This window comes from Condylura cristata, unplaced genomic scaffold (assembly GCF_000260355.1).
Source record: "Condylura cristata isolate star-nosed mole 26May11 unplaced genomic scaffold, ConCri1.0 scaffold00016, whole genome shotgun sequence".
NCBI classification, from domain to species: Eukaryota; Metazoa; Chordata; class Mammalia; order Eulipotyphla; family Talpidae; genus Condylura; species Condylura cristata.
The window spans coordinates 29,170,542-29,184,058 of NW_004567117.1; the positions used below are offsets into that span (position 1 = coordinate 29,170,542).

The window sequence follows — 13,517 nt, forward strand, 5'->3', positions numbered from 1 at the left end:
AAACAAACAAACAAAATGGTAGCTTTGAAAACTAGTCTCCTATTTAACCCCTAATCCCATAAGAAAATCAGAATTTGGTATCATTTTTAAGTGATACCTGCTCAGTAACATCACCCAGTTGCAGAAAAAGAAATTTCCTATGCTTGTAGTATACTCATTATTTCCTTGGTGTAGTCTCAGGTAAACAAAATTATGTAAATCCAGTCATCCTGAGGTAGCATTTAATCTGCTCACTATAAACTGTCTCTTCCGAAAATACATAGGAATAAAACAACCCAGACTCCACCTAAGGATAAAACAAACCAACACAGAGAAGGAAAATAATTGAAATTCATCTCTACTGTGAGTCCTGCCTTGATTTAATTTCTGGACTTTGGTAACCCAACTGAAATAATCTGAAATAAAGAGCAGCAGCTGCATTAAAACCTTGAATTTTAAAGTGAAGAGACACATCACTACAATTTACTCTCTGATTTGTCCCCCAAAAGAAGTCACCTTGGTTTAAGGATAATTCATAGAAAGGGCCCAAAAGTTGGGTGGAGGTTGCCTTTTTGTAAACAACATTTACAGTTGTCCTATGAACAACAAGGATTTGGTTTCCTTAGGCTTTCTTGTAAACAGAAGATGTAAGCGTACAATATCAATACAGTAATCAATATCAATATAGTACACTATTGCACATTCACTTTCCTTTTGATTTTCATAACATTTTCTCTAGCCTACTTTAAGAATACAGCATATAATACATGTAATACACAAAATGTATTGTTTGTTGTCTTCAACTTGGGGAGTCAAAAGTTATCCTTGGAGGTGGGGAGAGTGAAAGAAATCAGCACCCTAATCCCCCTTTCCCTCCCTCAAGGGTCAACTGCACAGTTACGAAGAAAATCTCCATGTTTAAGGAGATTGCTAGCTGAACTAGGAAGATTACATCTCTCTAATTCATTTCAGGAACACCAAATTTCTTAACTGCTATCAAAGGAGAAGGTGGCAACTTATATCAACATAAAAATCATACTCTTGTTTACTACGCCTTGCCTGGTAATCTCCCAAAACTGACGGTCCCCCAGAAAATCGTCTTCAGTAGATATTATTTTAAAGGATGAAGTCATTTCAGCGAGTTATTCAATTTTACTGGATTTCGTCCATGTACATAGGAAGTACACGTTATATTAAACTTTTGATGGCTTTCCCTTGTCGGACTGTCCAACATTAACTCGATTATTGGCAGCCGCGAAGAACAGAAGGGAATGGAGGAATCTCCCCCACTCCTCATATGACGCTATCCATAAAACTCTGGCAAAGAATATATTCTCAGCATGGAGAAGAGGTCCGTTAAAATGTTTCCAGGTTATGAAGGAGAAAAGAGACAGTAAGAAATAAGGCTGAAAAAAAGAAAAGATGTTTCTTCACGACAAGAATGCACAAGAGAGAAAAAAGTAAAGAGGAGCAGAAAAGGAAGACCCCAGTGAGATTCGAGAGGAATAAAAAGAAATGGACGCCAACAAAGTCTGGCACAGGTGTAGAGGAGGAATAGAGGACCAGGGCAGGTGTTGATGGGTAGGTGGATCAAATACCCAGGAGGTGGGGGCCAGGATGCGAAGGGCTAAGAAGATGGGGAGTTGACTGGTGAGGCCAAAGAGAGCCAAAAGGAGCTCGAGCACACATGCCGGAACCTCTGGAAAGAGGGGCAGAAGGGCAAGATCCTCACCTTGGTTTTAGTCCGGCTGGCCTTGGACTTGGCCCGGCGAGTGGGCCTCACCGCCTCGGCCATAGACCCTGCAGCGGCAGCGGCAGCGTCGCCGTTTGTTTTGGTCAAAACCTTGCGTTTCCCACAACTTGCCCAGTTCCGGCCCCCTGTCACATGATCGAGCCTCCGCCACTCCTGAAAAAGGTGCGCGACTCAGAGGCTCTACGGACCGCAAAGTAGGACAAACTACTCTGGGATGCCTTGTCACTGGATGACGGTGGCCCCGCCCCTCTGTCCAGGCTCCACCCCGACCCTGGCGCGCAGGCGCGTGAGCCTTTCTGCGCTGTCCGCACAACTACGTGCGGGAAGGAGTTAAGGGCCGGTGGGTTTGTAATATTCCCCCAACTTTGCGCAGCGGAGCTCTGTATGGACCTCAAGAGCGCTCGCATGCCTCACCCACGTTGGCTTAAAGGAGTCCAGGGAGCAATGCTTGCCGATCTTGTTTTGATCGTTCGATATACAGATCGATTTAGTTTCAATCTCTGCTTTGAACTGGAGAAGGGAACCTTGATGTCCATCCAGATGTGACTTCTGTGTCCTGTTTTGTAAAGGGGAATGGTAATTTTTGCCTTCTCTGTTGTAAAGATTAAACGGTCTAATCGTGAAAGGTGTGCCTGATCGCAGGCAAGTCAGTAAATGGTAGCTATTCTTATGATGTTACAAATACCCTGGCAGGAAAGAGACATACTCCCTAAACGGAAAGACCCAAATAAGCAGTCAAGTCTGATAAAAGTAATCTTGGTATAGATTTTACACATCTTACTTCTTTTTTAAATTACAGATGTGAAAAGCTTGGCTTCATCTCTTTTCCAGCTTTGAAGTTTCTTTTTTGCAAAACGCTTAGTACCTTTTAAAATACTGTATAATTTGTTGTCAGTCTGGCTAAAGTGTCCAAGGTCCGCATAGTTAAAAGGAGGCAATTAGCGTTTTGTTGGTGGTGGTGGTGGTTCTTTGTGTTTCGAGGTTTTAGGTTTTTTACATTAGGAAACAATTGCAAATAGCATCTCAGATTGTGTTGCACTGGGGTCTTTGTAGAAGGAAGTTTCAATGGGGGGGGGAGGGAGTTAGGATTTCAAAAACTGTTTACCAAGAATTAGGGTTGGTTATGGAATATATTCCTTACAGTTCATTCACTTTTAGACAAGCTGACTTTGGTTACTATGGGGATAAGACAAAAACATTGTCTTTGCATGGGTCTTGCCTGTCTGTAAATAGATTATAGAAGTGCAATATAAATGAAAGTACAGTATGAGACAGGAAGCCAGGTTTACTGTCTGTGTTAGTAATACTCTGTACACATTGGAATCCAGGTGAATATCAGAAATGTTTTATTTGAAACTGACTGGATTCATAAGGTTCCTGATGGCACAGGGGTTAGGTCTCAGCACTATCAAGCTATCTCCTGCCACTGAAGCATGAATCACATGGTGCAGCAGACCTCTGCCGTCTTACCAGTTGTTCCCTTCAGCAGTGTATTTCGGTAGATTTGCCTGTTCTCCTCCCCACTCTGTCTTTAAAGAATAGTCTCATCCCCTCTAAACCCCCCCCATCAGTTCCTGTATACATGAATAAAGTAAATCTTAAAAAAACAATAAAATAGACTGGATTCATCATAATACGCACACTACTGACAGTTTATTTTTTTTCTTTCCTTCAGAAATGTCCATAATTTGATGGTAATTCCTAAGTCAGTCAGTGTCTGAAACAGTGCCTGTCATTAACAAGGCTTCAGTGTAAGCTGTTAACATTGAAGGATACCTAGGTGGACCTTAAATGTTACCCAATTAGATTCCAAAGTCTCTGTCGCCACCTAGTGGCAATTCCTCATAGCTGAAACCTTTGACACATGACTTCTGAAAAGTCATCATTCCACAAATAATTAATTCCTGGATATCACTCTGTACAAGATATTAATTATTTCATCACTTATGACTACTAAATATTAAATACATTTTAGTTATAAAGAAATTGTCTCTTCTCAATTATTTCAATTATTTCAACTATAAGCTGGTATTGCAAGTACCAAAAATGTCCAGCTGGTGACCTTAGTTACCAATCCAGGGCATTAGTCCCTAGTGCTGGGAATGTTCTGAAAACTCAGTAACCTTCTCAACACCACTCCTGATAGGGATGCCTGTCTTGTGCCTTTCAGAACAAGAGTGGGCCATTTGCACCATGGATGGACCCAGAGGGTATTATGACATTCATCATATTTTATTCATATATGTTAGATAAAGAAACAAAAACAAATGAGCAAACAAAACTTTTTTTATTATTTTTCCCTTACAACTTTGTAATCCCATCGTCCTCCTGCCACCATGTCTCCTGTGAACCAGCATCGTATTCCTTTGGATTCATCCGTTCCCTGGGTTGCTGCCCCCTCTCTCCACCTCTCTTTACTGTACGCCTCAGTTCTATGGTCATCTTGCTAGTTTTGACTTTCTTTTGACCTTTTGTTTGATTTCTCTATATTCTACATGAGTGAGACCATCCAGGACTTATTTTTTTCCTTCTGACTAATTTTGGCTAGCATAATCCTTCCCAGCTCCAAACATGTTGCAACAAATGGCGTGAGTTTGTCTTTACTGATCCCTGAGTAATATTCTATGGTATAAATGTACCACAAATTTTTTATCTGTTCATGTATTTGGGGCACTTGGGTTGTTTCCATAAATTGGCTATTGTAAAGTGTGCTGCAGTAAACATAGGAGTGCAAGTTATCTTTTGAATTAGGTTTGTGTGTGTGTGTCTTTGCTGCAGATTCCTATGAGTGGGACGGCTGGATCATATGGTAGCTTCATTTTTAGTGTTCTGCAGAACTTCCACACAGCTTTCCAGAGTGATTGGCCCACATTTTTAAAGATTCTAGGATCTAGCAAGGAAAAGGCTACAAGAACAAAATAGTGGTTCCCAAGGGAAGAGGTAATTTGGGTAAAAGGATGAATTAACGTGGCAATGATGTAAACTAGACTTTTGGTGATGAGCTTAATGTAGTCTCTACAGGTGTTGATACATAATATATAGACCTGAAATCTATATAATATTATAAACCAATGTTACTCTAACTTAAAAACAGTTATGAAGCAAAATACTCCTGGTGGGCCATGTATCAAGTAACCCAGCTGGTCATCAGCTTGGTCTTAAGGGAAGTGATCCTGCAACTGGCACCGAGGGACAAGTGGGAAGTGTCTCCGCATGACCTCTGTGAGCAACAGTTCATCTTTCTGTGTCTAACAATAGCAAATATGACAAGAGAGCTGTTGGGAGAGAGCGAATGTTGACAGAAAAATGCAACTCCAAAACCTTTATTTTACTTAATACTAACAGGACAGTAAAATATTATTTTTAATTCATAAAACAATGTTCCACAACAGAGAAGTAAAACCCCTGAAGAACTGCCAACAATAAATAAAGTCCCAAAGAGAGTCTGCTAAGTTCAAAGGAAAATGTCCTGAGTGTGCTCTGTTTGGGGAAGTCCCTTTGCAAACTTCAGCTTCTCAAAAGGATAGCCAGCTAGTGCAAGCTTCCTATCATAGCAAGAAGCTGTCACTTTCAGTGGCTCGACACATTAGAAGAGAAAAACAGTCTTTCAATTGCTTTGTCCATAATTCTGGGAACACCTCACTCGGAGCATGCGAGGAAAATATTTGATTTTCTTGTGTGTGGTAACAGAAATTTACAACATGCTCAGTGAGCACCAGTATGATTTCAATTTGTCACGAACTGAAGTGCATCATTTTCTCAGTGTATGAATATTGTCTAAAAGGTACATAATCTCCCTGACAAAAGGATGTTTGTAAAAAGGTACTAATGACACTAAAAATTTCAAGATCTAACAAGGGGAAGATTCTCTGTGAATACCCAGAATCGAGGACTGGCTTGGTGACTCTAACATTCCCTTCAGAAACACATTCAAAATATCATATGTCACTGATAAAAGGAAGTACTTTGTTCACGCTTTTGCATCTCAAGTTCAAATGTATTTGGCCATTAACAATCACAAGTTAATTATCAATTCTCCCTCACCTCCAGCTTTCCTCATGACACTTAAAGTAATGGCGTGTTTTATAGTCACTGGCTTCTTTCACTATATTAAGTATTGTGCTCTGAAGTTCAGTACACACAGTAAGCCATGCAAAAATAAATTTGACCTTTAAACCCTGGTGCTTTTCCCAACTGAAAAGATGCTGGTGAAAACATTTGGCATCTTAAATTTCAACCTGAGTAACACAGCCTCAGGACGGGTTAGAGGAAAGCTGATTGGAATAGGCTTGTTCTCTAGTGCCGGTTTTGTTCCTGATCAGCTGAGAGAACAGCAAGAAAATTGATTTCCCACTTCTGGGCCTCATTTCATCATCTGTTAAATAAAAAAATGTGATCAGATGACCTAAGTCTTCCAAGCAGAAAGGCAGTTTTAATCATGTACCACTGAATGTATGTCACCGTGGAAATTCCATAGCTGTGATGCCCCCAAAAACAAAGGGGATTCTGCAGATTGGTGACTCAGAGTCCTGTGCAGCTCCCCAACACTCCCAGAATCAAGACTCTGAATTCAGAGAATTTCCTGGATCAAATAGAAAACAATTCATTCAAAACTTGTAAGTGGGTAAAGGTAATACTTCAGGTTGGGTCAATTTTTAAACTTCTTTTTTAAATTACAGATATCTACTAGCCTAAGTTGAACTAAATGTCTACCATAAATTGACAGTATCAAAAAATGACAGTAAGGGTTTGCTTCAAAGTTGTCATCACTGGCATCGTTTCTATAGATTCTGCTGCTCTGAGTGCCTCCTTCCATGCCATAGAAGCACCAATGGGAAAAGCTTTGTTATCTGAAAGAAGATAACAGAAGAAATTTCATTGGAATGACCCTTCATGTCAGTACCCTTCCTACTTTTTTTTTTAATTTGTTTATTTATGTATATAGAACTGGGTATAGGCCAGAGATACAGGGGCAGTGAGAGGCCTCACCAGAGACAGAGTGGGGAGCAGAACAGGTAGACTGAGGAAGTACACTGCTGAGGGGAGCAATGGGAGGATCAGGAGAGGTCTGCCACGCCATGTGGGTCACCTCCCGGGCTGGGGTTCAAACTTGTGCTGAAGCAACTGCAGCTAGCTTCATAGTGCTGTGTTTTAAACCATTGCACCACCAGGGAGGGAACTTTTATCCTTTTTAAAGCAAATTTGTTTAACCATTAAACATATTTCTCAAACAACTAGCTGATGACTTCTATCTAATCAACACAACATGGCTTCCATCCTATCCACTTAATTGGCTATAAAACAAAGAGGTTTTTATTCCAGAAGAAGGCAAGCAATGTGTGATGTGCTCACTTCCAAGCACTTTTCGACTTTTTTGATGGTCCATAACACTAAGGAAAACTATCATGGAGCACTGCTAAAACCTGATTTTAACAGCAAGAATTCACCAACCCAAGAGTCACCAACACCAAATCAGGAAGAGTGGGAGAGTTTCAGGCCATTTTTACTTCCTCCATCCACCCATCCCTGACCCAAGCACACACTAAAATCAGGAATACACAAGAAGATCAACCCTTAAAGCAGTTTCTAATTAAAGAAACAATAAATTATCACAGTTAACAAATGAAATACACAGGTGAATGAGAAGAAGAGCTATTGCCGATTGAGAAATATATCCTTTGAGGCCTTTTGTTTGCTCATATATGCATATATTGTCAAGATATGTCCTTGGAGTTTGAGAGAATTGTATTTTACAAGGAGTTTCACTTAGTATTGCTATTTTGGCTTTAAAGGCATTCCTTCACATTTGTGAAGATGGACATTGACATGGCTCGTCCTGCCCGCACCTCAATGCCAAGGAGGAAGACTGATCCTTGAAGCCCTGCATGGGTTAGTAGCTGTGATCTGGGGAGCCTTACAGTTTGCTAGTTCCAAGCAGTCATGACCTATGATATTACTTGCTTCCTTTTACTGACATCTTTTTGTCTGATTTGTACTCTGTAAGGAGTGCGAGAGTATGGCAGTGTCTAAATAACTTCAACATTGAGGATCTTTGTGTCTGTGAGCACTGCCTGTGGTGTGCAGGTGTGAAAGAACTTAACAAGACCAGAACATGAGTTAAAGAATAATTAATGGAGGATTTCATCCAAATATGTTGGAGTATTCTCCACTCCTTTCCATTGCGGGATTTAGAGGGGCCATCCTGCAGGGACACACATCCACCGGGACACCCATCTGTTGCAAGGCTAGCTTGCTTGCAGTATGTTGCAAAGAGACTTCAAAGACTAAAAAAATACAATCACAAATGTGCAAAATGATGTAAAAATAAACTTTGTAATAAAAAAATTAAATTAAATTAAATTAAAAAATACAATCACAAGTCTAAATGCAACTTGATTATGTGAAAATGAAAGGTTCTTACCATTGATGTTACTGATAGATCAAGCTGTAGTTATCAACCAAAGAATAGTCTGGATCATCTGCTAAGGACAGAGCATAGAACAACATTTATATTATTTCATGATCAGATCGAGACACTCCACTGAAGAATTATCATTGTAAATCAAGACACTCCACTGAGGAATTAGTGACTGGTCCTTTGTAAAAATGAGTGTATATATGTATGTGGACAGTAGTCATGACTGTGAACCAGAAAACATTCTAGAAATCACTACTATGATTTCTTTGTCCTTTTTTCATCCATTCCCAGATAGCAGCAAAGTCAAGTCATCCTCAAAAGCAGACACAAAAACACCACTTTGTCAAATGGTACTTACATAGGAACAAGATACAAAATAATTCATATCCTTATGGTATTGTTCAAAGACACAGTTTTAATGACTGGCTTTCAGTTACATTTTTGTTAAACTGCTAAGTGTGGCTTAAGTTGTCTCTTCCATCATTCCCTTGAACATAGGTAGGGTTATCTTTTTTTATTCAAATAATATATATTTTGAGTACCTACTATGTGTGCAGGTCTGTGTTGGGTATTGTGAGTGATATAGGAGAGACTACACAAACACCTTGCCCTTCTAGATCTTATAATTATCCAGAAATACTACTACCAGTAAAAAATACTATAAAATGTCAAGTTTTCCCAGAGGTATCACAGGAATTCAAAGGAAAATAAGCCCAGGGTTTAGTGAAAGATCCAGTTATGGGCAGTACACAAAAAACATAATATCAAGTTACATATTTCTAGACATCTGTGCCATCTGCAAATTATATTTCTTTGTGATCCCAAGGAAATTACAACTCTGTTTTACTTTCATGTGCCAAACTGAAATAATCTCTGAGGAAAGATTATTTTATGCTAAGTTTCTTTTGGCAATTCCATAATTGGCTTCTCGTGCCTAAGTTATAAAATAGCCCACCAATAATCAAGTCCCACTCAGTGACAGTCTTACAGTGAAAGTGTAATATAGGCTTGTTCTCTTGGGAGTTTTCTATTTACTCCTTTCATTCCCTTTATTTCAAACCTCTAGCTAATGAATCTTGAAGAGAACCAGATATAAACATCTCAAGAGGTTTCTTGGTCTCCTACCTGGTAAACTTCTAGGAATCGGGGGAGGTCCTCTCCTGTAAGAAATGAAAACCATCGTTTCTCAGATACATTCTTTTTATTTTTTTATTTTTTGAATGTTCTACTTTACACTACAAACATGCAGTCCTCTAATCCACTTGACTTCCCCTCTGGAGAATCGAGAGAGAAGTTCAGGGGAAGCACAAACTCGCTGACCTACAGGAATCCAGTTGCAGAAACCACACTAAGCTGAGGAGCAGGATGCCAGGTGACTGGAAACACAAAGCCTCATCCCGCAACCCAGCCTGGCAGGACTCAAGTCTCAGCTGTGTAGCAAGGTACCCTGAGTTCCTCGTAGAGAGCCGCCTCCTCACACAGGATGTGCAATGTAAACAGCTCATACCCACTGGAAAGATTACATGAGCTAACGCTAGTGAGTTGTTCTGATCAGGGCCTGGCATTCTTAAATACTGGTGATGATTATGTAATCCTCCCGTGAACTCCCATATTTCCTAAAACTGGATTGTAAATTCAACATCTTAGACTGAAAGTCGACTGTATGTGAAACAGAAGTTTCTCTTTTCTCAAATCTTTTATAGAAGGGGCAGCAAACTTTTCCTCTAAAGGGTCAGACAGATTTAGACTTTGCTGGCCACATAGGCCATGCTTCTGTCATAACTCCACTCCAGTGCAAAACCAAGGTGTGTGGCCATGTTGAGAATAAAATTTTATATGTGTATATGGAACTCTGACTTTCATATAATTTGCATGTTACAAAATAGTATCCTTTTGACCATTTTAAGCAATTAATATGTAAAAATTATTCTAACTCACTAATTCCACCAAATTAGACAGGCCAGATTTGACTCCCAGGGCCCAGCTATAGGAAAGGAACAGGGTTCATGCATGAGTAACAAACATATTCAAGGGCAGTTAACACTGAATGCTTGTCCTAAAAAAAATGCTATTTCCAAAAAACTAGTAACCTTGCAAAGCAAACACAATGGTAGATATATTCTAGTGTCTTAGAACAGTGATAAAATCATTGATTAAGAATATTTTTCCACGTGTGAAAGGAAGCTGGTTATTACCTTGCCAAGTTAGGCACAGTAGTCTTTCCTAGTGGTGCGGCATTCTTCTGGGGGCAGTAGAAATTCTCATACATGATGGGTGCTGGGGGATGATCAAGAAACATTAAGAGGCTGATATCTTCCAGTATCAATGACATATTCCAGAGAGACTCCTAGAAGAGCTTAAATAACCCCCAACCTGCCACTCCATTCACCTGGTGGTGTCTGTCCAGTTTTTCGCTGATTGACAAAGTACTCGATGTCCTTTTCAATGCTGCACATTTCTAAACTCTTACGGACTTGTTCATACATCTAACAAAGAGAAGATAAGTTCAGGTGGTGATATGTCCATAATCGTGGTGATGCAGTTTATTAAAAGAGATTTGCTGCACAACTAACTCTTTCCTAAATTTCATTTAAGATGACCTCAAAAAAATGTATCTTTAGGACAGAACAAAAAACTTGGCAGAAAAGAATTTTAACAAAATACTAATGGGACAAAGAAAATAGAGACCAAGTTCCATGACAGAAGATCAATGTCATGCAATGCAATGACAATTACTTCACTTGCAGAAAGTCATAGAAACAGGTTTTGTGGGTGGTTAATGTTCTTCTAAAGCAAATGCCCCATTAAATGAGAGTGGCTATCTCTTAGCAAAGGTTATGATAACTCGAATCTGGTCCCAACCAGGAAATGATTGTACACCAAGTTAAGCCTGAATAATGACCCTGGCATAACCACTGAAATGCATACTGAGACAGGACCACAGGCTGTGGGTCAGTCTGCTAGAGCTGGCTGCTGTCCTGGAGTGATACATTCCAGACTGAAGCAGTCTCTGGGACTCACATGCAAGACATCTCTGCCTTCCATAAATCATGCTATATTTGGGTCTGCCTCCTTTCCTCACCTGCCTGAACTCTTAATTTCTTTCTTTTTAATCTATTCTACTATATCTTCTTCTCTTCCTTATCATTCCCCTTCTTAAAAAAAAAAGATTTTATTTATTTATGGTGGTGTAGAAGAACTGGGATATATGCCAGAGACAGAGTGGGGAGCAGAACAGGCAGATTTACTGAAATAAACTGCTAAGGGGAGCATCAGGTGAGTGAGGAGAAGTCTGCTGCACCATATGTGGGTTAGCTCCCTGGCCCCTACACAGTGGTAGCAGTGAGACTTAATCCCAGGCCACTTAACTGCAGCGAGGCCCCATAACTCTTAATTTTTGTAAAAGATTTATTCATCCATATAGAACTGGGGTACAGGCTAGAGGTGCAGGGGGCGTGACAGGATTCACCAGAGACAGAGCCGGGAGCAGAACAAGCAGATCGATGAAGTTCATAGCTGAGGGGAGCAGCCAGGAGAAGTCTGCCATGCCATGTGGGTGGCAAGTTCGGGGATCGAACTTGCACTGAGGTGGCTGCTGCTCACTTGTAGTGCTGCTCTTTAACCCGTTGTGCTACCAGCGAGTGCCCCAACTCTTAATTTTTAAAGCAAAAGTCATGATAATAAAGTAGACAAGGAGCACACAGTAGACTGGAGCAGACCAGGTATTAATCTGGATCCTTTTATCAATGCCCAGTGTGCCTTGAGCAAGTCACAGTTCCTCTCTAGACCCCAAATGAGGAGGTGAAGTGATAAATATCTACAGTTAATTTACTCTAATAATTCTCTGCAATGCCTGACTTACGTCATCACTGGTGACACACTGTTGGGATAGCTGGTTCATGTGCAACCACAGTGCATTCCGAAAGAAGTTTATTCGTTCACATTCTTGAGCTTCAAACACCTACAGAAACACAACTACATGTACACACATATGCAGAGAAAGGGACCGCTTGTGTAGGTTGGTTATGAATAAGACACTGTCAACTGTCAGTTTTCTGTAAGTTTATGGTTCCGTTTAGAGTCATCCTTCTCTTCCCCCACTAACAAGGAAGCTAGTAAACTCTTAGCACATGCAAAAAATATATACAGATTGTGATATTATGTTACATAAACGGGGTGGCTATACATATGAAAATAAGAGGTAATGATGAATGCAGATTAATATTCTATTTTTTTAAGATTTATTTATTTATTCATACAGAACTGAGGTACAGGTCAGAGGTACAGGGGTGGTGAGAGGCTTCACCAGAGACAGAGTGGGGAACAGAACAGGCAGATCAATGAAGTACACTGCTGAGGGGAGCAGCAGGCAACACAGGAGAGGTCTGCCACGCCAGGTGGGTCACCTTGGGGTCAGGGATCGAACTTACACTGAAGCAGCTGCAGCCAGCTTGCAGTGCTCGGTCCTAACCCATTGCACCACAAGAGAGGGCCCCCAGATTAATATTCTAACCGGAATTCCAGCTCATATGTCCAACAGCCTAGCAGGAATCTCTACGGAGGCATCCTGCCAGAGCCTGGGATTGGAAAGATTGCTCCTCCCTCCCCTCACCCACACCCTGCCCCTAGGAATGAATGAATTCAATTGACAAGACAGTCATAATTGTTGAAGCAAGTTGTGACTACATGGGGGACCTTGCACTTGTCTTCCATCTTGGATCTTGTTTTATGTTTGAAATGTTATTTAATAAAACTCACTGCCTGAACAATAGTTCGGTTGGATAGAAACAGATGCGAATTTTTGGAAAATCAAGCTAACAGGATAGTCTTGTATTCAGTAGTGGATGTTACATATTTTAAAAGATATTGAGGACTATACTATTACATTATAAAACTTTTTATCATGTAAAAATTCAAACCTATGCCAGGAGAGACAAAAGTATAATGAACCCCCATATGCCCATTACCAAGGTAAACATCAACTCACAACGTTTGTTTTATCTACATCCCTAACAAACTCACTTATCCCTTAGATTATTTTGAAGCAAATGCATTATTTCCCTGAGAATGTTTTAGTATTTATACATAAGTGTTTATAACTAAGTATTGAAATATCACATTATTTTTATGAAACCATGTTTCACATAAAATCATAGAGAGTCATATAACAAATACCCATGTACCATCTACCTAAGCTTTGACAAAAATTTTGTCCATATTTACTCCTGATTCTGTTAAAACCCTTGTGTGATTTGCCCAATCTCTATCACCAGTCTCCTTCCCCAGAAATGACCATTATCCTAAATATTATCATTTCCATGCAGGTTTTTACAAACCTTATACACCTTTGAAGCTCACAGCAAGGGA

The 13,517-nt window shown here is 40.1% G+C and overlaps 2 protein-coding genes across 2 annotated transcripts in view; both read right to left on the bottom strand.

The window, feature by feature from the left end:
- EPG5 (ectopic P-granules autophagy protein 5 homolog (C. elegans)) overlaps nucleotides 1-4,174 on the bottom strand; it is a 95,905-nt gene extending 91,731 nt beyond the window's left edge. Inside the window, exons 1-3 of the mRNA XM_004684003.2 lie at nucleotides 4,038-4,174; nucleotides 2,147-2,288; nucleotides 1,712-1,885 (exon numbers count right to left, since the gene is read on the bottom strand). Of these exons, the coding sequence (XP_004684060.1) occupies nucleotides 1,712-1,885; nucleotides 2,147-2,288; nucleotides 4,038-4,174 (453 nt within the window). The remainder of the gene's footprint in view (nucleotides 1-1,711; nucleotides 1,886-2,146; nucleotides 2,289-4,037) is intronic.
- Nucleotides 4,175-4,812: 638 nt separating this feature from the next.
- The window catches only part of PSTPIP2 (proline-serine-threonine phosphatase interacting protein 2), a 55,765-nt gene continuing 47,060 nt past the window's right edge, over nucleotides 4,813-13,517 (bottom strand). Inside the window, exons 10-15 of the mRNA XM_012725770.1 lie at nucleotides 12,013-12,111; nucleotides 10,540-10,636; nucleotides 10,346-10,427; nucleotides 9,276-9,310; nucleotides 8,154-8,211; nucleotides 4,813-6,582 (exon numbers count right to left, since the gene is read on the bottom strand). Coding sequence (XP_012581224.1) covers nucleotides 8,162-8,211; nucleotides 9,276-9,310; nucleotides 10,346-10,427; nucleotides 10,540-10,636; nucleotides 12,013-12,111 — 363 coding nt within the window. The 3' untranslated portion in view covers nucleotides 4,813-6,582; nucleotides 8,154-8,161. The remainder of the gene's footprint in view (nucleotides 6,583-8,153; nucleotides 8,212-9,275; nucleotides 9,311-10,345; nucleotides 10,428-10,539; nucleotides 10,637-12,012; nucleotides 12,112-13,517) is intronic.